General features: G+C 34.4%; 1 protein-coding gene across 2 annotated transcripts in view; it reads right to left on the bottom strand.

Annotated features, from left to right (window-relative positions):
• The window catches only part of APBB1IP (amyloid beta precursor protein binding family B member 1 interacting protein), a 114,464-nt gene that overhangs the window by 62,914 nt on the left and 24,094 nt on the right, over window positions 1-27,456 (bottom strand). For both annotated transcript variants that reach the window (XM_074266971.1, XM_074266970.1), the window contains exons 2-4: window positions 8,095-8,166; window positions 5,867-5,954; window positions 2,297-2,595 (exon numbers count right to left, since the gene is read on the bottom strand). In XM_074266971.1, the coding sequence (XP_074123072.1) occupies window positions 2,297-2,595; window positions 5,867-5,954; window positions 8,095-8,166 (459 nt within the window). The remainder of the gene's footprint in view (window positions 1-2,296; window positions 2,596-5,866; window positions 5,955-8,094; window positions 8,167-27,456) is intronic.

Genomic DNA, 27,456 nt, shown 5'->3' with positions numbered 1-27,456 from the left:
TACTGATAGTATTTGATTAATAAATTTAAATGTCTAACTACAATATTTGGCTATGTTAGAGCATTTGGCTAATGATTCACTTTTTTTTGCTTTTGGATTTTTCCAATTGTTTTCCCAGGGATTCAGTATTAGAGGTCCTGATGGACTTTACATTTGAGGAATACAGTAATGGTAATCTAAAAAGATTATATGAAAGTAATTTATGGTTATTTATGGTTGTGAGGCTTCCCTGGTATTTTGTCTATATAATTTAATACCAAGTTCATCAAAAATAATTGAAGTCTTACTTTTTGTGAGATACTACTAATAATTTAAAAATGGACATAGTCCTTGTCTTAAGAAAGTTTACCATCTAATAAGTGAAAGTGACATATATAAAAATAATATAAGGTAGACTGTGATAAGGAGAGAAGAAAAATACAGCCAAAATACTTTTCAGTCAGGTTAAGAAGAGAAGCGGTATGCAGAGAGAGACAGCATCAAAGATTGTTAAGTGTTATGCAGAAGTCAAAAAGGATGTTGAGAAAGCCATTGCTTTGGCATTTCAGAGATCACTGGTGATCTTAGAGTCAGCTTTGGAGCCTTTGGAGTCAGCTCTATTGAGGTTGACCAGTAGGCTGGGAGAATGGGGATTTGAACAGTTTGAATGAGGTGAAAAGAATAAAAGCTACATTACAGTGGGATGAATACAGAAGATTACATGCATAAATTACTCTTTCTAGAAGTTAAGCTATTGCTACTGAAACAAAAAATATCAATGTATCTCAGTGATTTGGTAGGACTACTAATTTGATATTATTAATAATGAATGAGAAGTATTTATTGAAAAATGTGCAAAGTATACAGTATTTAAAATGGATATGCTTTGCATTTTTCAGTTACTGTATGGCAAAGACACATTCTATGTAATAAAATTTTACAATAATAATTAGACATTTAGCTATAAATGACAATAGTTTGATGGAATGGCAGGGTTGAAGGGAAAGAGTTTTTGTGTTGTCTTTTGATTTCGAATTGGAGACACCTTAGTAAGTTTGCAGGTAAAAGGAAAGGAACAAAGATAGAGAAAAGAGTAAAGTTGAAAGAAAGAGAAAGAATGACCAATGCTATAAAACCTGGAGAAGACAGGAAAGAATGAGGTCAAATAATCCAAAGCTTTGCAAACTGACAGAGTTTTGATTGGACTTTTCAAATTTTATGTTGTTATTTAGGATAACATAGATGTAACCAGCCAGATCTAAGATTCTGAAATTCTAAATGCTTTAGTTTTCTTTATCTTTTATGTTGGAGATATTCTAAATCATAGCAAGTCCTTACCTTCCAAACATGTGATGCTTAAATGCTGTTAGATAAGAACAGTGGTCTTGGATTTTCTAAGATATGACAAGTTTTCAAACAGAAGATGTCATTGGAAAGTCATATGGTGACATTTAGGGGTATATATAAGTTTTTTTTCTATTGAATGTGGGTAGCTAGGTAATGTACCTAGGAGAAGCTATGTGGGATAGGAAAGAATGCTAGAGTTATAGTCAGGATGATTCAAGACAAATCCAGCCTTTTGACATTACTGGCTATATGACTCTAGGCAAGTTTACTTTGTCTCAGTTTTCTCATCTGCAAAATGGGCATCATAATAGCATGTACCTCATAGGGTTGTTTTGAGAATCAAAAGAGACATTTGTAAAATGCTTTTCACAGTACTCAGAACAGAGCAGTCACTCAATAAATCCTCCCGCTTTTTCTCTCTTCCTTCTTTCCATCATCCCTTCATTTTTATATAGAAGTGGGATAATGGTATCTTGGAAGTATAAAGACCTTGATTCATATTTTACACATACTAGTGGCACAATTCTAGACAAATCACTTGATTTCTCAGTGTCCCAAATGACTCTCTCATACCCTATATTCAAAAATAGTAGCCAATATGCACAGGCAGAGGAAAGGCTCTCCTCTAGAAGTTCCACACACCAGAAGAGTCAAATATGGTCCACTGGCCACCCATGACTCACAACATGTGGTGCAAGTGCAGCCCGAATTAGATTAACATATTTAACACAATAAATGAAAATATAATAAAGCAGAAATAATTTTAAAACGCAGTTTTGCAAATCTGACAAGAATCCTTATGTATAGTTTAGTGGCCCCTGTTATTTGAATTTGACATCACTCTCCTACATCAATGAAATCGCTTATTTGAATAAATGTGACAAAAACTTAAGAGATGCTATAAGAAAATTACAATGAAGGTTGAAAAATACAATGAAGGACCAATGTATATGTTGACGGGCAACTTTACCTGGGTGAGTGGTTCAGAAGGAGGAGGAGGTGGAGGGGGTGGAAGGTCTAAAACAGGGTCAGGAGGTGGGGGAGGCAATTCGTCCTGATATTGGTTAATTCCACTAGTGGAAAAATTGGTCTTATAGCCAAAGGAAGCTCCATTGCCTATGACTGATGATGGCTGAGATGCTGTGTTTGGCTGTTGCTGGGAAGCTTGTTTCTGGGCTTGGATGGTTCTCTGTTCTGCCTCACTTATGTCTGCTACAAGATCAGCCATTAAAGCATCTAAGTCATTGTCCTCCAGTGCATTTAGTGATTCTGTTAAAATAAAAAGAATTCTTTAGGAAATTGTTAAATCAGTTATTTGGCAAAATCAGTGGTAAGAAGCTACAGAGAAAGTGCTGGGGGGGGGAGGGTGGGCTGAAGAGTAAAAGATATTTTGGAGGAAGTGAGATAACAAAAAACAGCAACCAGATTTAATGATGCTCTGTACCTTTACACCAGTCAGTCCCAATCCATTTAAAGTTTGTCTTCTTTTCCTTTGTCACATCCCCCTTCCTCCCACCTACAATCCCTCCTTCATAACATAGAATTAATCAAAATTAACTAAAAATTAAGACAAATTAGCCAGCATAACAACTGCATCTGAAAATATATGAAACATTTTGCTACCTCAGTCCCCTATCATTGCCAGTAAGAGTAATGTTTTTCATTGTTTTATTTAAGGTACCAAGAGTATTCATTACAATTATCAGAGATATATTTATAGTCATTGTGTACATTATTCTCCAGCCCCGCTTATATTTCATGGATTATTTCATTTATCATCTTTACTAGTTTAATGGATATGAGGTGATACTTGAATTGTTTTAACTGACTTTTCTTTTATTAGTAATATGGTGCCTTCATATGATTGTTGATAGTTTGCATTTCTTCTTTTGAAAATTGTTTGTAGAAGCAGCTAGGTGGTGCAGTGGATAGAGAGCACCAGTCCTGAAGTCGGTAGGATCTGAGTTCAAATTTGAGCTCAAACACAAAACATTTTTTAGTTTTGTGACCCCGGGCAAGTCACTTAACCCCAATTGCCTCAAAAAAAAAAAAAAAGAAAGAAAAGAAAAGAAAAAAAATTGTACTCTCTCTCTCTTTCTCTCTCTGTTCTCTCTCTCTCTCTTTTTCTCTCTCTCTCTCTCTCTCTCTCTCTCTCTCTCTCTCTCTCTCTCTCTCTCTCTCTCTCTCTCTCTCTCTCTCTCTCTCTCTCTCTCTCTTCCCCTCCCCATTTATCTACTGGAAACAGCTCTTAGAAAATTACATATGAGCCATTTTTTTAAAAAATAATGGACAGAGATTCCGAGAAAGAATGGAAAGCACAGTATTCTAGGTGAGGATGCCATATGCAACTCTGTGTGATTTAGCAAACTTGAATGAAGCATGAAAGGTACTGGAGAAGACAGGAAAAATCAATTAATCAATAATAATCTCCAAATTGTAATGAATTGTAATATCTGGTCGATTTGCCATGCTAGAGAGGTCATCTCTATAGTAGGAAGACCAGCTTAGTTAAATTCAGAGTCTCATTTCTAAGATAACCATGGGGTGACAAAAACTCCCAAGGGATAGTCATAGATGTAGTGTGCATCAATGGAAAAGGACTTCATACAAATAATATTACAGATCCCTGAAATATTGAAGTATAATAAAAGTTAAATATAAACAAGATTCTATAGGGAATATTTAACTATTTAAAAAAACTTTTAACAGGTTAGAAATATCTATTTACATACTAACAATTATAAAACAACTTATAAATTATTTTGCCATTAAAAGAGATCCTTCTACATAAAGCCTTTTATGATTTCTTGCCCCAACTGATAGAGCCCTTTCTCTTAACCTCCCATATACTTAAATACTTTGTTTATGTTGCATTTTAAAACTGTATTCATGCTAAATAGCATAAGCACAAAAGTTATGCTAGCATTGTACATATAATATATATTTACATATACAAATGTGCATATATATATATATATACATATATATATATACATACATGTAGAATAAGTATTTGCTGTCTCCTCAATTAGAATGTAAACTCCTTTCAGCAGAAATTGTTTTATTCTTTGCATTTATATTTTTAAAGCCTTAGAATAATATTATCTGGCACACAGTAGATGCTAAATAAATGCTTGTTCAAAGGTACATAATCTGTCAACAATCAGTTGATCTAATTGCCATTGTAATAGATGTGCCTTTAAGTAAAAACAAAACACAATCAAACTCACTATTATTTCTAAATTTCTTAAAAATTTTATAATATAGGTAGCCCATCTATTTATTCAGATTGACAAGTCCCTTAAATACCGATAGTAATATATTAATAAATTTAAAATTAAGAAAGCAACCCTATTAATATCCTATTATTTTAAATAAAATCTATATATTTTTTGGATCTTATTTTTGACTTTCAAAACCTTTTCTATTTTTAGAATTGGCTGAAGCCAAATGTACTTTTTTTGAGTTTTTATTTATATAATCACAACATTCAAGATTGTGGAGGGTTTTTTGGCCCTATGTAGCTTTTTAAAGAGAACAAATTTGCAGTTAGTCATAAACTCAATTTTAAACATTGGCAGATTCAATAAAGACACATTTTACAATTATTTACATTTGAATATATTTATTTCCATGCCTAACGTATCCATAACAACTTTATAATAATTCCCCCATGCCTCTGTTTAACTTTCTGTCCATTCATCCTTATATGTACATTTTCCTTTTTATATAGTCTTAGTAAGTTCTATGCTGTTTATCTGATTTTTCCCCCTTTGCTTTTAGTTATTTCTTATCTATTTCTTTGGGTATTCCTTATATTTGCTATTCTTTAAAATATATACTACCATTAGATAACATCAACATGCCAATTTATTTAATCATTCCCTGTAGTACATTTTGTATCAAATTCTTTTAAATAACAAAAATGTTGCTAAAACACACACACACACACACACACACACACACACACACACACACACACACACACACCATTCCATCTCCCTTCCACATATAGTCTCAATATCCTATTTTTCATGACTACTTTTTAAAAGAAAATGTCTTATACTAGTAGGAGTTAGAGGATTTTCATGAATTTTGAGAAATGTCACAAATAAGTGTTGAGTTTTATTCAGATGTTTCCCCATCCCTTAACATGATAATATAGATTTGCATATTATTTGTTTATTTGATTTTTATACTGATTTTTTTCTACCATCAAACAAGTCCATTATCCATTTGATCAGTTCTTTGTATTGCTTTATTTTGCTAAGATTTTATTTAGTATTTTATTAACTATAATCACTAGGACAATTTGTATATGAATTTCTTTTAGTGTTGATTTTGCCAGGTTTTAAAACAGGGCTATATTTGTCTTATCAAATTCTTCTCTTTCCACAACTTTTACATTTATAAACCTTGGAAATTAAAGGTAACTTTGGAAGTTTAAAACCTTTACCTGTGAATCCATCTGAAATACGATTAGATTTTTAGTCAATACCTGTATTTCCATTATATTTTCCATGAAAAAATGCATACTTACCATTTAAATCTTTAAAACCCACACTGTAGTTAAATTCAGTACTGGGTGGGTTATACATAGGAGGTGGAAGAGTTTCAACCCCTAAGCTCTGTTAAAAATAGAAAAAAAAATCACTGATAATGCAACTGCGCCATTATGGATTATGTTGAACATTTTCACAAGTGAACACTTTCTGCTATACTATCTCTCCAAAAATGTTATTTATTGAGGAAATAAGACCTTTATGCCCTTAGCTTTGTTCCATGATTGTTCTTTCTTTATAGAAAATTACAATTTAAATTTGTTTCTAGAGCAATTAAGTTTGAAAGATTTAAATAAATTCCCAAGAGTAATTCTTCAAAGAAGGAAAAATTGAATGTAAAGAGGCAAGTGGACATTCTCAGAAGCCATGCTTCCATCCTGGGAGGGGATTTATGAAGAGATAGAAAGGATGAGAACCTAATCATTGACATAAATTAAGAACCCGGACATAATATAAGCTCTGACATTGACATAAATTAAGTCTGAATTATTTTGATATAAAAATATAAAATATATTAATATTATACATATATTTCATTAATTTCTGAGTTTCTAATTTTTTTTCTGTGTCATGTACTAGTCTTTGCATATTGTCTATGGCTTCTGCAAAACTTTCCACAAATTCCCATTTAATTCTTATGCAGACCTGCAAAATATCAAAACTATGATGTGAAAAATTGTGATATGGAAGGGAAAAGTTGTGTGTCCTGTCATTAAAATTATACATATTTTATGTGTTGAACCTGAGATCTTTCATAAAAGCAAATGAAATCCCAGCCTCAAAATTTACAAATGACTTCAGAAGTCACTGTTCAAGGAGTACCTTCCTTAGCAGGATTGTCCAGACTTTGCCTGAAGACTTCCAATGAAGGCAAATGTACTACCTACTTCCACTCTAGGAATAGTTCTAATTTTGAGGAAATTTTCCCTCTTAGTGTCTCAAATTGACTATTTTGCAGCTTTTGCATTGTTCCTCTGAAGCCAGGGAGATCAAGGATAATTCTTCTTTCACAAAATGGTCCTTCAAGTATCTGAATTTAGTTACTATGTCCCATTCTTAGCTCACCCAAGTCTTCTGAATAAATATTCATTTTTCTGCTGAGAACCTTGTTCTCCTGCTTTTGCTCACTTTGTTTCTGTATCAGTTAACATAAATCTTCCCAAGTTTCTCTGAAACTGTACTTCTCATTATTTCCTACAGCACAAAAGGGTTACATTCATATACTAGAGTTTGTTTAGCCATTCTGTAATTGAAGGGCTCGTCCCGTGACTCTTAATATATTTGATAATAGGATATCTCTAAAGTTTCAAGTTTAAGTCTATACTACTTTCTCATTCAAAAGTTCTAATAATTTGGGGAGCAGAGGGCGATTTGGAAAGTGGGGAAATGTATGAATAAGGTAAAGCAGACAGAATAGAGAGAAGAGAGATTTCCATCTCCCATTCCCTTTCTCACCCCTCCTCATGACTTAAAATGAACACATCTTTGCCTAAAGAGAAAAAGAGGCTATGGAGAATTTCTATGAAATTTTCTATAGTTGGAAAACTTTTTTGCGTCATCCTTTAGAAGTTTATAGGACAAAATATAAAACCTCACCCTTGTTTTAAAAGACTACTAGAAAAATTAATGTCAACAGATTAGATGTCTTTTCTAAGAGGGAACAGTTTGTTACCCACTCTGAAAGTGAATTGAGCCAACACCCAGTTGGCAATAATGGAGCAGAAAAGGAGTGGTTTGCTTTTAGAGATTTGGTGTACAGCACTGCATTTGCTCATCTGGGCCCCAAACTGTAGTAGTAACAGGACATATGCTGCTAGCTTTTATTTTTATCTTTATGGCTGCAATCTTCTAAGTTAAACCTTTAAATGAAATATTTTGTTGATCTCAAGTCTAAGGGCTTATAAGGTAAAGGATCCAATTTGGAAAATGCAATTACTGAAGTGCTTTGCTTAGGGGCCATTCCATAATTGCTTGGGGCCACAGGGTGCCAGTGAGTAAAAAGATTATTTTGGTGGATTGAATTATTCCACTTTTACTTTTTCTCTGCTTTTTCTCAGCACAAAAGATTGCAATATATATCTGCTAGGGTGACAAAAAATATAGATCCCTACCTTCCAATGTTCTGAAAGATTATTTACTTCTTACCTTAAAACTTATTTGATTTTTTTCTTAACGTGATTCAATTTTTTTTAAAAGAGTAATTTACCTGGGTCAACAGGTCCATTTCTCCCAGCAAATTGCTGAACATTTCATCTATATCTTCACATGTCTGCTCCATCTGAAAAAGAAGAAATATGGACATAAGCACAGTTTAAGGTGAAATGTTTGGATGAACATTTCTGAATTATCCTATCAAGATACTATAGTCTTTTTATGGCTCTGTCCTGAAGATAAAAATCCAAAAGATAAATCATCTTCTCTAGACCCTTCAGAATCCCCCAAAGACTCTGGATTGTTCTAAGGCTGGCTTGGGATTTCAGAAGCTGCTCTTGGGCAAACCTGGGGCTAACATGAACCAAATTCTAGCCTCAAACAGAACTGGAAAGTCTCACTGATTCTCCCTCATAGCCAAGGTTACCAAAATAAGCAATGTTGAGTTAAAATCCAGGCTGATGGAGGTGAATACTTCCTTATTCACTGTGACTGATTCTCATCCACGTACTCCCATATATGTTCCATAAGCTGGAGAGCTTCCTCATCCCTAGCACTTAGCACAGTGCTTGGCACACAGCAGGCACTTAATAAATGCTCTAGGTTTTCCCATATTTCCTGGATACCAGGAAATTCATTCTGTCCATCTGTTGTCCCTGGTATCTGTTATTCCAAATCACTGCATGACCAAGCTGCTTCCTTTTCCAATTACATATCACAGAGTATTTTTTATACTATTACTTATTTACCCAGAGGTGGAATTGTGGAAGGAGAACAAACCAAAAAGACCTGTATTCAGATCCTATGTCTAATACATACTGATTTTCTGATCTGGGCAAGTTACATTTAGAAAACCACATTAACATTACTTATAGACTACTGTATTTTACTTACTTAGTTAAATATTTCTCAATTAGATTTCCTTCTAGTTCTAGCTGTACTTTTGAGTTAGCTCATATGTTTGACACCTGAAACATAACTATAAGACTATTAGTTATAAAGATGCTACAATGCTTGTGTACAGGAGCACCTTTGCTTGCTTGGGAGCTCCCCATACTAATGGCGCCTCAAGTTCTGTCCCTGTCATTGGCAAGATGGTGTAGTCTATTTTCACTAACTTTGGCTTTTTGTATCACCCCCAATTTTAATTTTTTGGAGAGGGTGATATTCTATGACAATATGACAAGTAAACAGAGTAAATAGTAAACAGATAAAAATGAGACCCAGTTGACAGGATTTATATTCTCAAACTTCAAATGTGGAAAAAGGAATGTGTTTAGAATAAAAAAAACTTAGCTTTGTCTGCTTGGCTTGAGTCTGTCACTGGTTTTATGACTAAACGTAGCCAGCCAAAGAAGACCCTGGTAGTAAGATAGGATCATCTTTGCAGATTCTAGCTAGTAAAATTTCAGTCTTCTGCAATTTATGGTTGGCTTCTTGCATCATTAGATTGGAAATCTCACTAAGATGATAAAAATGATGACTTGAAAAGTAACGGTAGCATTAATGAATATAGAACTATTAATTAACACTAATAGCCCCAGCTTCTCAGCTTTCCGGAGTTATGGATGCACAACCAACTCAAGGACACGGCAGCGTTTCATCCAAACTGCAATATAATAACTCAGATCATAGGTCTCTATAACAACTCTTCTCCACTAACCCTCAGCTGAAAATCTACTATCTCAATACCCTCTCACATCTGAGTCTCACTCCACCAAAGATGCCAGCAATTTTGCAGTTATCTATGTTTTATAAAATGAGGATGAAGATGGAAAACATCCATTCTGGACAAGATAGGTTCATAGATCTCGGAACTGGAGGGAGGATCTTGGAAACAATCTAGCACAATCCTTCAATGTACAGATGAGGATTAAAAATACACAAATATGGGGCAACTAGGTGGCATAGTGGATAGAGCACTAGCCCTGAAGTCAGGAGGACCTGAGTTCAAATATGACCTCAGACACTTAACACTTCCTGGCTGTATGACTCAATTGCTTCAACAACAACAAAAAAGTAAAAAAATACTTAACCCCAATTGCCTCAGCAACAACAAAAAAGAAAAAAAAATACACAAATATACAGAAATGAATAACCAAAACCCAGAATCTAGTCTGAAAATGCCAAATAGGTAATGAAAGAACATAATGGGCCATTTGAGTTTTAAAAAATATTCTCACTATCATTTGGGATTCATAGCTCTAGAACTGAATAAATGCCATGATTTCATATTTCAATCTCATCAAAATTATTAATATTAGGGGATGGGTCTTTGTTCTGGCACTGAAGTTGCTTCTCTTTATCAAGCATTAAACATTCCTCTTCACCCTGAATTTTGAAAAATTAAAAAAAGAACTTACAGAAGAAAAAAAAAGAAAGAAAAATTAAAACTGAGTTTTAAGAGGACTTCTATGTCCTTCCCTCTCAACACTGAACTTTCCTCTGTAACAAAGAAAAACAACTAAAATCCAACCAACTGTTTTTGACAGTATATGTGAAATTCTGCTGATAGAGTCTATGACAACTCTCTTCTGGGAGGAGAATGTCTTTTAGTCCGATCTTCAGGACCAAAATTGGACGTTGCAATCAGTCTGAGTTTAGCTATTATCCAATGTTTTTATTTATATTACATAGCTTTGGAGATAAAAGAGTAACAAGGAGGAGTTCTGGGAACAAGAAGAAAGGAACACAATACCAGGCATATGGTAAGGACTTAATGTGAACTAAAAAGGTGACCCTGAAGGGATGAGGGGGAAAATGACCTACTCTCTTTCTCTCCATCCCTTCCCAATGATGATGATATTACAAACTTTGGACAAGTAACAAAAATCAGTCCATCAAAGAGCAGAAAGAGAATAATCAGAAAGCCTGAAGAAAGGCAGTTTCAGGGACTATGACCTCTCTGAGGAGGAGAAGCACTTGGGGAATTTCATGAAGATTCCAGGAAAGGAGTAAGTTTTTGTTCTATGTCCCATACAACCAGGATCTGTGAGTATCCCTTTGTCATATTTGTTTCCTAAACTTGAGTCCTGGACTCTATATGTATTTGTGGGGCTGTGTCTTAGATATTGGGGGCCTTGGTTTCATAACAACTATTTTAAAATTAATTTTATAATTATAATTTTTTTGACTACATATGCATGGATAATTTTTTTTTACAACATTATCCCTTGTATTCACTTTTCCAAATTTTCCACTCTCTCCCTCTATTCCCTCCCCTAGATGACAGGTAATCCCATACATATTTAATGCATAACAACTATTTTTATTAGTTGTTATTCTTGTTACAGTTGTGTATTAGTGTATATATATATATAAATATTTGTATGTTTAGTAGTATATTAGTTGTATTTTTATTATATAATCTTATTCAATATCCTTAACTAAAAGCTGATCGACCCTGGTTGTCTAATCAGCAAGAAAACTTTGTTAAACTCAAACAGAAACTGATCCCCGTGGGTAACAAACTGATTTAGAAAACTACAAATGAACATTATTTATATTATATTATATTTTTATTTATTTTGTTTACTATTTTCCAATTGCATTTTAATTTGGTTTTGTTGTATTAGGAAGTGTTATAGGCCTCAGCGAATTTGACACCTGTGAGTTAGATAATAAGATGACTAGATGATAAAAGTGGATAGTGTATTGTGCCTAAAGTCAGGAAGATCTGAGTTTGAGGTCTGCCTTAAATAAATGCTTACTTAGCTGTGTCATCCTGGGCAAGTCAATTAAGCTTTCAGTTTTATCTGTAAAATGTGAATAATAATTATACCTTACCCCACAGGGTTGTTCTGATGTTCAAATGAAATAGTGCATGCAAGGTGTTTTGCAAATTTTAAAACACTATACAAATTCTAGTTAAGAATAATCAGTGGGGATCCCAATGGTGGGCACTTGTGAACCAGTCAACCTAGAAGCCTGAGGGGTGAAACAGATAACCAACATCCTAGAGCATTGCCAGTGGTCCTGATTTTTGTCTTGCCACTGGACTTTGATGACTTAGAGGGTGAGGCTGATGACTTTGTGCATTTTGCCTCCAATTCATGAACAAGTTAAGAAATCATCCAGTATCATAGATCTTTTATTAAAACGAAGGATGAACAACATAAACGACCACCTCATGGGTGAGCTGGGGCTGGAAAGATTCCTCTTGAAAGGGAGGCTAAACCATCAGATCCTGGTCCTAGGGCTTTCCACCTTCGCTCTCCCAGCAAACTGATCTTTTCTTTCTGAACTATATTCCTCACTGTCTAACTTGGGCTGTGGGAGGAGAAAAAAATTGTCTAGTGATAATGCTGGACTTAAAAAAAAACTTTTATAATAAAATATGCATAATGTCAATTATATATAATACATCGTCATAATAACTAAAATATAAAAATCTATACATACATATAAAGTATATACTTGTATATATATGTATATATATATATATATATGAATATATGTATTTATGTGTACATGTATACTAAAGGAAAAACAAATATAAACAATTGATAGGGTAAATAAAATATAAAATCTCTTACGACTTTGTTTTGGGTACTCGTCTCTTTTAACCTTTTTTGATTTCCAGCCCCCTTCTGGAAATCTAGTGAAGGTTACGGACAGCTTTTCAGGATAATATGTTTAAATTCATAAAACAAATAGGATTACAAAATAAACTATGTTGAAAAATATGAATTTTTCCCAACTACTTCATTGGCCCCCAATATCTTTCCAAGTTAAGAACCTCTGCTCTTTACTATCTCATTTAGTGACCTCATTAGCTCCCTTGTCAATGATTATCTCCATGCTTTCCCAGATATAGATATAATTTTTCACCTGAGCTCTCCCTGTGTCAATACTTACCTCCTGGACATCACAAACTATGTGTCCTGTAGGGACACTCTCAAAATGCACAAAACAGTTCATCTTGATCCCCCAACACCCTTTCCTCTTCTAAATGACCCTGTTATTTTTGGGACACCATCATCTTCCATGTCATTCAGATTTGCAACTTAACTCTTTGCTTTCATTTACTAATCACTCTATTGCTAAATCTCATCCTTTCTTTCTTCACAATATCTTCCCACTCCCATCCCACCAGTTTACCGGTCTTCTAATTAGCCTTTCTGCTTTATGTCTGGGTCTACTCCAATCAATCCTTACTCAGCAACCAAAGCTTTTCCTAAAATTCTCCACAGGTTCCCTATTATCTCCAGGAGCAATATCAACACTTTGGACTTGGGTCCAGGGATGAGGTTTAGGTCTTCCTGGTTCTCCTATCTCTTCCCCTCCTCCAACCCCTCTTGAATCTCTAAAAGTGAAGGAATCTGCTCTAGCTCAGACCCCCACTGATAGCTCATTCCTAGTCCCTTTTCTCAAGAAAGGGCTCAGCATAAACAGAGCTATGGATAGCCCTGCCTACTACAGTACTACCTAATCATTAACAACAGATACAATAATTAAAGAGAGACACTCAGAGAGTTGTAGCTGTTTCTCAGAGCAGCTGCAATCACTTTCCCTTCACAGTCCTCTCTGGGAGGTCAATTACTAGCCAGGAAAATAAAACTTGTTGCTAGTGATTAGACCAGCAGGAATTATTCTACAGCCTGATGCTCAGGAATGGCTCGTACCTTTGGGCTTTGGAGGTACCTTTTTGTTTTATTTTACAGTAAGCTCCTAGACCAGGGGCTCTTAACATTTTTTTTTTCTGTCTGGAACACCTTCTCAGAATAATGTTTTGAAATGCATAAAATAAAATGCACAGGATCACAAAGAAAACCAATTATATTGAAATATAAAATATTTTTAAAAATCTCATGAAGTTAGTTAAAATCTCTAGTCTTAACTCATTTTCTGGAAGGAATCAAGTCTTATTTCTGTACTCTCCTCACCCACGATGATTTTTTCATGGACTTCAAATGAGAAGAGAAGTTTCAATATTTCAAAATTTCAGAGTAGCACTCCCTTCACCAATGCAAATCATAACTCCTCAACCTTTATTTAGTAAGTGGTCTCCAGTTTCTGGTGGCTAAAGGAATAAGCTCCCCAAGGGCAAAAGCTGTTAGTTTTTTAAGTGTCTCTATTTCTGGTACCTAACTGGGTCATGTATACAGTAGCTACTTAATAAATGAATGAACCTGGTGGTCAATTTTCTGGTGATAAACCTCTTTAAATCTATCAGGTCAGGCCCTTGGGTGACAAACCCAGACAGCTTATCCCAGGGTCCATATTGAAAATCTTTCTAACTTGGCAGGATCTGGGGTACAGAAGTCACCTTTCTGGCAAGAGAAGGCATCTGAGCAGGATCTCTGTGTAGCTATAGTTAGGGGGCACAGTCTAAGGACTCCTTCCCTCTTGGTCTACCTGAGGATTCTCTGGAATGAGAGAATCAAGTACATAATTTTCAAACTTCAAAGTATATTTAAAGTAAAGTCTTATCTTCCTATGGAAGTCCAAAAGGGCCCCTATGGCCTGCATTCCTGGGTGAAGGAATGGGATTTGGGATCACAATTTTGGAAGCCTGAGGAATAAATATATGGGTTTGCTCCCTGCCTGGGAGAGGTGATCGAAACAAACAGAACTAGACATATATTTTTGGGTCTGGCCAATAAAACAAAACAAAACAAAAAACCCTTTATAACAAATATGCATGAACAAGCCAAGAAAATGCTTGATCATGTATAATTTTTATAAAGGTTTTGTTTTTTTTGGTCTTTTTTGTTCAATTGTTGGAGGGGAGAACCGGAAAACCAAATGCTTGTTAGTTGAAAAAAAATTGAAATACAAAAACAAGAATGGGTCTGGAGTTTTAAAGAATTTATGTGGGAATTTTAACTATCATCATTCTAAAATCCATACTTTCTTTCTGGCTTGTTTGAATTACTGGATCGCTAAATATAACTGTCAGTAGAATTTATTGACAATGAAAATAACAGGCACTGCAATTAATTAGTCCACATTTTCTGTGAGCTACTTTTGGTAACAATATTTGTTATATTCTGAGTTTGTCTATTAAAATCAAAGTATCTGCTAAAATATCTTTAAACAATACATATTAATGTTTATAATTATGAAATAAATGTATACCATTTGCTAATTCTGAAAGGATAAAAAGTACTTAAGCTCTTCAACAAAGCAGGTAATAAATAAATAAGTATTAAATGGAAATTCCTTAGACCATATTGAAGCAAATGAAGTTCAAGGGTCCCGATTTTTATTTACTTTTAAGTATCAAGAATCACATTAATAAAAATAATCTAAAGGTCTCTATTAATGTGATGACTCTCATTGAGATTTTAAAAACAATTCCACAGGCTTTTACATTTTAGATACATGACTATTCCAGTGGGGAATAGGGGGGCCAATTATGCAGAATATTTGATTTTTTCATATTCCAAGAAGGGATGTGCAATGTGTTCTCAATGTAATCCATTAAAGATTTTATTTACTTTTTAAAAAGATGATCCATCTTAACAACCTGATTATTTTCTATTACCCCTTTGTTTCTGGTTATGTGGCTTTCTTTTTTTAAAGGAATATTTGCTTTCTATCAATTCTCTTTTACATTATCACCAGGGACTTAATGTTCAAGTTTGCTGTTTGAGTGCCTAATGTTAAAAAATATGATGAACATCTCAACTTAACAGATTCAAGGGATAAGAAACTAGGGTTGGATTTGTTGCAGAATTCAGACAATCTGTTTCTTTTTACCTCCCATACTTTAATGATATTAAAGAGACCTGGCCCCTATACCTAGAATAAAATTCCTCTTTACCAGTGTCTTAAAATCTCTAGTTTTTTTTTCAGAATTCAGCTCAATTGTCAATTTCTACATAAAGTCTCCAATAGATGTGTATATATGCATATACATAATATACATACAGGTATGTACACAAACATGCATATATATTAAATATGTGTATATGTAATGTGTTTAGAGGCAGATCTTGTGGCCATACCCTAAGGACAGGACCTTCCCATCTGCCATACTGTTAAAATATTCCATTCCCCCATCTGAATGTGAGCTCCTTGAGAGCAGGGGCTGTCTGACCTTTCCACTGGGGTCCTTATTATTTAGTGTCTGCATACAGTAAACACTTAACAGCTGCTTCATTCATTCATTCCCATAATGTTAAGCTTTGTAATTTGTGGGTCTACACTGTAGTTTGTGCAGTCATGGTCCACATGATATAGTGGATAGAGGGCTAGCCTAGGGAGTTATGAATCCAGGGCTCCAAGTTCTGCTTCTGACACACACTAGCTGTTTGACCATTAATAAGTTTCTTAACATACTGTTGTCCCTAGGAAGCTCTAAGACACCATGCTAGCAAGGAAAATCCATATCATGGAATTTCCTTACTGGGAGTTTCCCCACGTGGATGAGGTCACTGGTCTAAAAATTAAGTGAAAATCTCATTCTGTTGCTCCATTGAGCCATGGAAGTGACTATGAATTGCAAGGTCATGCCAGTGGAATTCCCCATTGTGGCAAGTTCTATTAAGTAAGAAAGCAGGATACAGATCAGATGATAGATTAGCTGCTCTACAGGTGGGAAAACACAAGGAAGCTCATCACAGTTAGCTGGCTACAAGATAATGAAATTCAATTGCCATGGTGACCCATTCACTGTAACCACAGTTCTATCTGCAGGCTGTGAGTCAGGCAGATTGGATCCTGCGGACAAAGAGTCATCCTCAACCCCTCTGTCTCTCAATCCACAAATCTAACAGTTGCCAAATCTCACCATTTCAACCCCTACAAGATTTCTTATGTCTTTCCCCTTTACTCTACTCTACAACCATCATCTTAGTTCAGGGCACTCATTGACTCATTTTTTTCTAAAGCCTTAAATTAGCTCCCCTCTTTCCTTTCTCTTCCACTCTCATCAAAATGTTTCCTAAAATAAAGGTCTGACCTTATCACTTCTCTGTCCCCCAAATAGCTCAAATACAAACTTCTTCTCCATGAGTGATTTAGATCCCTTCATAACTTGGCCCCAACCAACTTTTCTAGTCCTATATATGGCACTCTTTCCATACTCAATGACCCAACACTGGCCAATTAATATATATTATCTACCATACTCTACTTTGCATCTCATGCCTTTACACCAAGTTCCTTCATGCATAGAATGCATTTACTTCTTACTTTAGGATCTCCACTTTCTTTAAACTCAGCAGAAGTACCAATTTCTACAGAAAGCCTCGATTGCCCTCTTCATTTTGTATTTATTAATTTATTCAGTATTTATTCAGCAGTGTGCTGAATAAATACACATATATGCACATATACACATATAAATACATACATACACATATAAATACATATATATACATATAAATACATATATATATGTATGTATATATATATATGTTTACACACTAAATGTCCCTTACATTTAGAAGCTTTTAGAACTGAGTTCATATGCAGCCTCAGACACTTACTAGCTATGTGACCCTGGAAAACCTTGGTCTCAGTCTTTTCAAACAGAAAATGGGAATAATCTCACCTCCCATATAAGAGTTGCTGTGAGATCAAATTAAGATGATATTCATAAAATATTTAGCACAGTGCCTGAGACACAGTAGGATTTGCTAAATGATTGCATGATTTTAACTTATATTTTAGAACAGGTAGAATTTATAATAAATCCTGGGTTTATTCAATAACTGAATAGATAGATCTCTTGAGATGATCGTCCTATAGTAATAATTCATGAAATTGAAATCTTTTAATCTTCTAACATTTTAGAGAAACATTTTGCATTAAACTGAAGCTAGAAAAAAGGTTCATCAGGATAAAGGTAATTTGATTAAATACAATGTCAAGTTTGTCATCCAACTGGGATTTCAAATTAAGTTTCAGTAGTAAGTAAGTATGGAGATAGCAGGATGAGACTAAAGAGAAGAATCAATCTTCAAAAAATGACTAACATAACTTCCTGGAAAAAAGTGTTTTGTTTTTTCTTGAGAATGTGTGGGTTGATCATTCGTATCTTCTGCCAAATAAAAGTTTTATCTTGCTCTCATTTTCCACACTTAGGGATACTGCCATATAAATTGAAAATAAAATGGTGGTCTGAAGTCAAGTAACAGCTAGTTAGTATTTTTTTAGTCCTGTGTGTAAGTTTAGATATATTATGAACACAAAATTTACCCAGGAAAGCCAAGAAGAGAAAGAAGCCTATTTTTCTAAATAGTAGCCATGGCTCACTTCATCTCAAATTAGTATATTTACTATGATCTTAAAAAAAATTTAAGATGTTTTAGGATGAATTAGGAGAAAAACTCAACTTCATTAAGATTTCATCAAAATCATTTACCAGGGACTAGACTTGTGATTTCTATAATATAGAGAACTCCCAGGTGAGAAAGCTCCCTCTCTGCAACATATCTTCTTAGAGAGTTTCAGAGATTTCTGAGGGCAATGAAAAGTTAAGTCGCTCATTGAGGGTCATACAACCAGTATTTACTGGAGTTAGGACTTGATCCCAATTCCTCCTAGCTTCAAGACTACTTCTGTCCACTACACTACACTGCCTTGTAACAAACGGATTTATTTTTTAAGAAATAGTGATTTCCTATAATTTATGAAAAATAAAAGGATATGAAAAATCCAATGGTAAATTTTCCACTTATTTATTTCAGCCATCAGATCAACAGACACAGTTGCACTACAAAGTCTTCTTTCTTCTTATAGTCAATTACCTTTAAGTCCTTCAAATGTTATATCACTTCCTGGGAGAATTAAAGAGGTATAAGAGAAAATCTTAAATCAATTTTTACTTAGTTTGGCCAATTTTTGTTAAAGAGCATTTTGATTCATAAAAACAAGACCTTAAAATCATGGGAGCATCCCACAAGTTTTCATTTCTCTCAATGTTCTTATAAGATGTATCCCCTGCCCAGCCATTGTGTCTGTTTCAATGCCTCATCAACAGCAGTGGATTGAGTACCATAAAGAGAAGCCAGAGCCATCCCATTTAGTAGTGCTAATAATAATAATAATAAGCCTGCCTTAGTAGGACAAAGTCAATGTCCCCATACCAGTTCTCCGGTGAAGAAAGAAATAGATCTTTCAGTTTTAAGTATATCAAATAACCACTCAATCTGACACTCTCATGAGCATAATTCAGTGATGACCTTATTAAGGGCTAAACAGGTGAGTGGCTTTATGACCACATGGCTATGAAAAGACATTTTTCAGCCAAATTCCTAGCCTGACAGAATTCTCTTCTTCTGATGAAGGGGCAGGTTTATTATGGGTAGAGGTGATTCTGTCAATTTTTCTTTCCAGGCAGAAAAGGCAGATCCAGGCCACCATAATCCCTGAAAGTGGGAGAAAGAAAAGTCTCATTGCTCAGGTCCTTCCAAATTCATTAACTTGTGAGCTCCTCTTCATGCCAAAGCAAAGCAGAATCAATCAAAATTCAGCAACTCTGTATTATTAAGTGAACACTTTGTGCAAGATATAGCATTAGATACTGTGGATGCTGAGATCAGATATTTACCTGAAAAAATCAGACCACAGATCTTTAGTAAAAGGAAAATGAAGTTTCTCCACAGCCTGAACTGTTATAACTATTTGCACTGTTCTAATTTACAAGCTAATATTGCCAGATAATCCAATTCTCTGGCCAGTCCTCTTAATGTCCACCAACTAATCATCTAGCTTTTGTCTTCTACTCACAAGCAAATTCTGAATTATATAAATCAGCCAGTCAATAAACATTTATTAAATGCCACTAGGTACCAGGCACTGTGCTATGCTCTGGGTGTCCAAAGAAAGGCAAAAACAGTTCCTGCTCTCAAGGGACACATTCTCATAAGGGAGTCAGATTTTAAAAATTAGTTGCACATTAGAGTAGACGAAATGTAATATAAACTGTGAAGACTGAGTTAGCACCCTTGATACCTTAGAATCAGCCGGAGTCAGGATAAGCAAAAGTCCTTGGTCTTTATTCTTGGTCTTTAGGGGTAGAAGTAAAGGGAATGGACACAGGATCTCTGCGATCTTCCTTTTCCTCCTCTACTGCCAAAGTGACTCTGGCTTGTCTTACTCCACCCCCTAATCCTTCCCATAATTCTCTGTATACACCAAAAGATTGAACCAGCACAGAATAGTGGGAAGGGCCATTTTTCCAAGTATATGATAATAGAGAATTGTCCAATCAATAATTAGCCTTAAGTGCTCGGTTGTCCAACCTCAGTGCATCAACTCAAGAGTTTCAGCCCTTTACAATAAACTCCAAATATTACAAAATACCAGAATCCCTTTCACATAAATAAATATTTTATTATTTCCCAAATCTCCCATTAGCTTTTATTTACACTAACCCTAGCTGGCCAGGATCATCGTACTGAGGTAGGTCCAGGGCAGAAATCTCTTTGAGGCAGATGGAAATGCTAACCTATCCTTGGGTCAGTTCATTGGAAAAGATTGAATCCATGCAATGATGTTACATCCCATATGGTCTATATTATGGTGGCAAGTGAACACTGGTCCTTTGGAGAAGCCACTTGATTTTCTGAGCCTTATAATTAAAATGGGGATAATAATAAACATTGACAAAGTACTTTTAAAGTTTTCAAAACATTGTATACACGTGACTTCATTTAAGTCTCAAACCAACTATGTATGGTAGGCACTATAGGTATTATTATATTTATTTTACAAATGAGAAAAGAGAGATTCAGAAAGGTTAGTTTGTCCACAACCAAGCCAATAGTTGTTAGAAATAACTCAGAGCCTTAGTATTCCTTCCTAAGTTTAGTACTCTAGCCAAAACGGAGAAGGAAAGAAAGGGAAGAGGAACACAGGTGCCAGACACTGTATCAAACATTTTAGAAATATTTCATTTGATACTCACAACACTGGGAAGTATTATTCTCTCTATTTTTACTAGTATTATCTCTATTTCACCATTGAGGAAACTGAGTCAGAGATTAAGCTACTTGTGTCAAGTCGGTTTCACTGCATGTAAAATGTCCAGAAGGGGGATCTGAACTTATGTTTTCTTGACTCCTGGTCCATACATCTCTATCTATCTCACCACTGGTCCCAATCATGTTACCACAAAAAAACAAAAACAAAAACGAAACATTTATACAGTACTTTGAGGTTTGCAAATACATGACATGTATTATCTCCTTTGCTATCTAGAAGACTACCTGCATCATCTAGTCTCTAAAATAATAGACTGCCATCCATCTATACCTTCTGGTTCTGCGAGCTCTTGCCTGAGTTTTTCCCTAAATCTTCAATAGGGGAATGTAATCAGTATGGTCAAGGTTTTCCTCTGAGTCTTCTTTTTAATCATCAACTTCTTAGGCAGTCTGCTGAAGCCTAGGAGTGAATCTCTTCTTAGAAATATATTTTTTAAATAATTGAAGGAAATGTACACTTTCAGTTTAGGGGTTAGTGAAAAGAAAGAGGTATTCTGATCATTTCCCAAGTTTGGCCTGCCTGTATCATCCATCCACAGATCTTTTGGAAGTCCATTGTTCTGGTAAAGAATCTACATTCTAGGGATTTTAAAAAATATTACATGGATTCTAGGGGCATGGTTTTGCTTTCCATATTATCCCCACATTTTTCCCTAGAGGAGCAATCCATCTCTTTCTCTATTCATACATATTTCAGGCGATATCTCTTATAACCCCTAAACTGAAAGTGTACATAAGGGATATAAATAGATAAAGAGTTTTGTTATTTATAGTATTTTCTTCACAAGAACCCTATGAAATTGGTTGTATAATTCTTATTATCCTGAATTTACAGATAAAGAAACTGAGGCTTTTGGTGGTTATAATTTACCCATGGTCACACAATTTTATGAACCAAGAACTGAATCTCAGATCATCTTTATTGCTTTGAGTGTCTTTCCCTGGGTGAACTGAAAGAAACCAGTATATTAATAACAGTAACAACCAAATCTACCACATTGATACAGTTCTGTCTTGGAACTATACAGATTCTCATTCTTCACTCCCTAACCCCCCAGGATACATAATACTAGCATGAGAAATTTGATCAAATTAACTACTTTTTGGACAAAAATATACAAAGTACATAGTCATACCCTGTACAGGACAAAATAAACCATAACAGAAAATCAGAAACATTTTTTAAAAAAAGTATCAATCTGTAAAAACATCATCTTAGAAGGCATTTTACTATTCTATTTAGCGACTACAGTTTCATCTGTTACTCCTGACACCACCCATGTTATTGTGAAAAGTGACACTTAAATAGATTATCTTTGTTTATGTGAAGCCTAGTATCATAACCATATGTTTTTTGATACCGCTACTGTGTTTCCATAGCAACCCTGTTTCTGTTGGTCGGACACTATGGTTTCTCTTTTCAGTGATTTTCAACTAAACAGTCACAGCTACTTGGACAAATCTATTTTTTTTTTAAATTTTCTAATCATGGGCTTTTGGGATTAACAGATATCTATTTAAAATAGCCTCATACTTTTAGATATGGAAATTATAAATCCATCTGGGTAAATCTGAAACCCTATGAACTCACTTGAGAAACAGATAGTGACTAATAAATGTCTTTCCTTGAGAAAAGGTGGTTTACAGAAGATCACTATACACTTCAACAACAATACTATATGAGGATGTATTCTGATGGAAGTGGAAATCTTCAACATCACTTCCAGTTGATCAGTGATGGACAGAAATAACTATACCCAGAGAAGGAACACTGGGAAGCGAATGTAAATTGTTAGCACTACTGTCTATCTACCCAGGTTACTTATACCTTCGGAATCTAATACTTAATGTGCAACAAGAAAATGGTATTTACACACATATATTATATCTAGGTTATATTGTAACACATGTAAAATGTATGGAATTACCTGTCATCGGGGGGAGGGAGTGGAGGGAAGGAGGGGATAATTTGGAAAAATGAATTAAAAAAAAAAGAAAAAAAAAGAAAAGGTGGTTTAAACTATTTGGTCATATATTGTATTTAATTTATACTTTAACATATTTAACATGTATTGATCAACCTGCCATCTGGGAGGGGGGAAGAAGGGGAAAAATTAGAACAAAAATTTTGGCAATTGTTGATGTAAAATTACCCATGCATATATCTGGCAAATAAAAACTATTAAATAAAAATTTTTTAAAAAAGAAAAAAGGTGGTTTAAAAATCAATTAATCAATAAGCATTTATTATGTGCTTACTGTCTGTCAGACATTGAGCTGCACCACAGGGACACAAAGCCCAAAGTTCTTGCCCTTAGGAAGCTTATATTCTAATAGGGAGACAGAGTCTGTACTCCATTAACAGAATCTTTGAAAATGTGGGTTTACTTCCAGAATTAAGAGTAGAACTTTAGTAAAAAAAATAATTTCTATGTGTATAATGCTTTCATGTTAACAAAGCCCTTTATACATATTTATTCATTTGATTTTCACAATAACCCTGTGAGGTAGATGTTATTATTCCCATTTTGCAGATGAAGAAACTGAAACTGAAGAATATAGATCACAGATTCTATAAAGGTCTGGGGCAGTATTTGAATTCAAGTCTTCCTAACTCTTATGCCTTCCACTCTACTGTGCCACCAACCTGGAGATAATTAATTTTTAAACCTAATTAATTTTTATTAAAAAACCCCTCCCAACTATACCTCATCTGGGTTCTACTTTCACTTTATATATATCAACCAATTGTTACAGTATTTCATGCTTTGGACTTAGTAAAATATATAGTATGTTATTAATTTTTATTAAAGAAATTACAGGATATTTGCTTATTTATAGAAAAATTACAAATGAACCACATATATCCAAAGAATAGATTATGGCTGATGAAATACCTTTGTTCTTTCTTATCTGTCTACTTTTTAATTTTAAATTTGCTAATTAGTAAGTGGTTAAAATTACTGAATTTCTTCAGTATTCTAAGTAGAGCTTATTATGTTTATGTAACTTTCTCAGTTTCTCTTATAAATAGATGTTGAAATGTCTTGTTTCAAATGCAATGAATTGAGTTGATTAAAGAAAATCTGTGAGATATGAATTTTCTTAGAAGTATATTTTCTGGAAAAAGGGAATTAAAATATGGGTATTATTTTGAATACATGTTTTAAACTACTAATTACAATGTTGTTTTTCTAAAAATAAAAATCACTAGTTTTATAAGATATTCACCAACCTTTGGTCATCTTTTGTTGTTATAATAAATCGAATTCAATGGTAGAGTACACACAAAGAAACATGGTACCACTGCTATAAGAGAGGTTTTATGTTTTTATTAAAGGTTTTATTTGTCTGAAGTCTGATTTCTTTTATGACCAGTCTCCTCTCTTCTAGGCTCTGGAGGCTCATACTAATTACAATAGTAGTATTATACCATCTGTTTGAGTTTGAAAGGAGAGGAGCTACGTGCACATTTGAAGAGGATTTACAGATGTTTATGGCTCTGATTTATCCTCTGGACTAGAAAGAAGCCTTAGTAGAATGTCCTGAGTTTGGGAATCAGTGGTCTAGTTCTGGTAGGGAGCCATTTTCTGAGTCCTTTGGGAATGAAAAGTGTTTGTGATAGTGTGTTGAGACTTGTGGGGAATGCACTGTGAATAAGTATTGTTAGTTTGGGGCTTAGAGTAGCAGTGCTGGAGAGAGTGATTATTGATAGATAGATTGATAGATTTAGAGCTAGAAGGAAGGTCTTCTTTCTTCTTCAACTTCTTCTCCTTCTTCAGCTCCTTTTCTTTTTCCCCCTCTCCTCTTATTTCTTTTGTGCTTCTTCTTCCTTCATATTCTTCTTCTTCTTCCTTCTTTTTCTTCCTCTTCTCTTCTTCCTCTTCTTCTTCTTTTACTGGTGATAAATTTCTACCACTTCCATTTCAAAATAAATATAATTTGTCTCCAAAATTCTCTAGAGCTTCAGCTTAATTTCTCCTTTTTAGTTCTGGATCTACAGAAAGGAGAATACTCTTTTTCTAGTCCTTTAAGACTTCACAGAAGGTTTAGGAATGCCCCTCTCTCCTGTCTTAACTCTTATGAGAACTTGTATAGGTTCATATAAGGTTTTATAAAAGTCTGACTTTCTCTTTACCGGTTAAAAAATTAGGCTAAAAACTCATTATTTGACATTCATCCATGTAGAAATTCTTCCATCTAAACAAAATTTTACAATTTTTTTCTTTTAAAAAATTTTTAGGCCTAGAAAGATTTATATGCACAATTGTGCAATTTCATTGAACTCTAAAAATTTATACCTTTCTCTGCACAGGATAAGCCTGATTTTGTTCAACCAGAATCATTAACTAATTCTTGGGTATCATAAGAAGGTTTGAAATTCTAGGGTTTTTTGAAGTTGCAATACAGGTAGGAATGAATATATGGAGAAAATAGCTTGAAAACTTGTGAAAATCATTTTTTTGGGCCCTGACTCAGTGTCAGATATAACATGTAACAAAGGTTTTACTTATTATTACATATTACATATTACATGGGTTAGGATCAACTATGAAATGGCCCATGGAGATCTAGGAAATGCATATGCAATACTGAATTCAATACTTGATTCCCGTGTAGTCTTTCTTTGATATAACGAAAGCACTCATTAGGAGGAAGTGGTTGACCCCAAAATATAGCACATGTTTGAATGTTTCCTTTAAAAAAACATGCCTAGAGTTCATGTTCAGCACAAAACCAGAAATGTTATCAATCTCATTTTTTTAGTATAACTCTAATCTCAAATAGATTGCTGAATCAAAGATATACTGAAATGATACCTCCAGCTTTGCAAAGGATTGGGACTGATGAATCGATTTATTCCTTATCAGAAATGTGTAAGGATTAGTACAATTTATGACAATTAAATTCATAGAACAAGCTATGGAAATCTAGCAATCACATCATAAAAGCCAATAAAACAACTATTTATCTTTCCTCAGTCTGCTCAGTTACACATGCATGTACATGTGTATTTATACATATACATGCATGTGTATATACAAAATATACACATACACTCTATAGTGAAAATTGATCAATAATTCTATAGTCAAAAGATTTAGATTCAGATCTTTTTTTTCTGACATTACCTATGTAATCACAAACTTTACACACACACACACACACACATACCCTTTATTCATATACTCAAGAGGCATAAGATTAATTCTGCACAACTTTAGATGAAGGAACATGCAGTTAGTTCCATGGTATACAATACTGTGTTGTTGAACTGAATTGAAAAACACACACACACACACAAACATTTAGAAAGATTTCTAGAGATACAGCTTCTTATGTGCCTCCCAAATTTAGGCTTATCAAAAAGTTAAGTTAGCATTTACAGAGACTGTCATGGTCATGGAATCCTTAAACATGGTAGTTTCATCTCAGGGTCACAGAAACCCAGCTGTTTTATTTATTGGAACTCTAAGTCCATCTTGTCCAACCCCCTCTTTTTACATATGAGGAAGAAACCAAGGCTCATATACCTAAAATGATGCTTCTAATTCCTGATACATTGGCTTCTTGAGACCTCAATCCATTTAATGGGTCCCTTCATGTTTAGGTAGTAGAGAATGGGAGATTTCATCAAGATGGTAGAGTATCAGGGAACATAGGGAAACTAAGAAGTTAATCATTAAGGAAAGAATCAGTGGGGGTTCATCCCAGGATGAGAAAGAAACATGGAAGGTCTCTCTTTGGTGGCTGACTAAAGCATTTAAAGAAATTAATCATTCCCTTTTGATCTGATTTTTTTTGGTGCAGCATGCTAAATATGGAAATATATTTAGATGAATTGCATGCATTTAGTCTATATCAGATTGCTTGCTGTCTTGGGGAGAGGAGAACAGGGGAGAGAGGTAGAATATTTGGAATACAAGGCTTTGCAAAGGTGAAGGTTAAAATATCTTTGCATGTATTTGGAAAAATAAAATACTGTTAAAAAAAGAAATTAATCAGGGATTGGGATATGCGAGCTAAATTCCATCATCTTTAGTAACAGGGGGCTGGACATAGAAGGATTAGGAATCCTATAATCTCTAGATATTGATTTTATTTTTCATATGAGCCTACAAGTTCTTTCCTTTAAAAATAGTGTTTTTCAATAAACTCAAGAAACATTTAAGTAATCCCTATATACAGGACACTGAATTAAATTCTGGGAAAAAGTTTTAAGATAAAGAGCCTGCCTTGATAGGGGGCTACAGTCAAGTAAGGGGTTATTATACATATACAGGTCATGATAGTACCAAAAATAAGTGTGTAACGGAGATGCTAGTCAAATATCATGTGGATACAATGGGAAGGGATCAATAGTGACCAAAGACGGAAGGGGGAGGAATGAATAGAAAACATTTCCTTAGGATGATCATTTAGGTTGGACTCTAAAAATGTGTAGGACTTAAACTGGAGGTGTATGTGAGAGAAGAATT

This window comes from Sminthopsis crassicaudata, chromosome 5 (genome assembly GCF_048593235.1).
Source record: "Sminthopsis crassicaudata isolate SCR6 chromosome 5, ASM4859323v1, whole genome shotgun sequence".
Classification (NCBI taxonomy): domain Eukaryota; kingdom Metazoa; phylum Chordata; class Mammalia; order Dasyuromorphia; family Dasyuridae; genus Sminthopsis; species Sminthopsis crassicaudata.
This window is presented reverse-complemented; position numbering and strand designations above follow the sequence as displayed.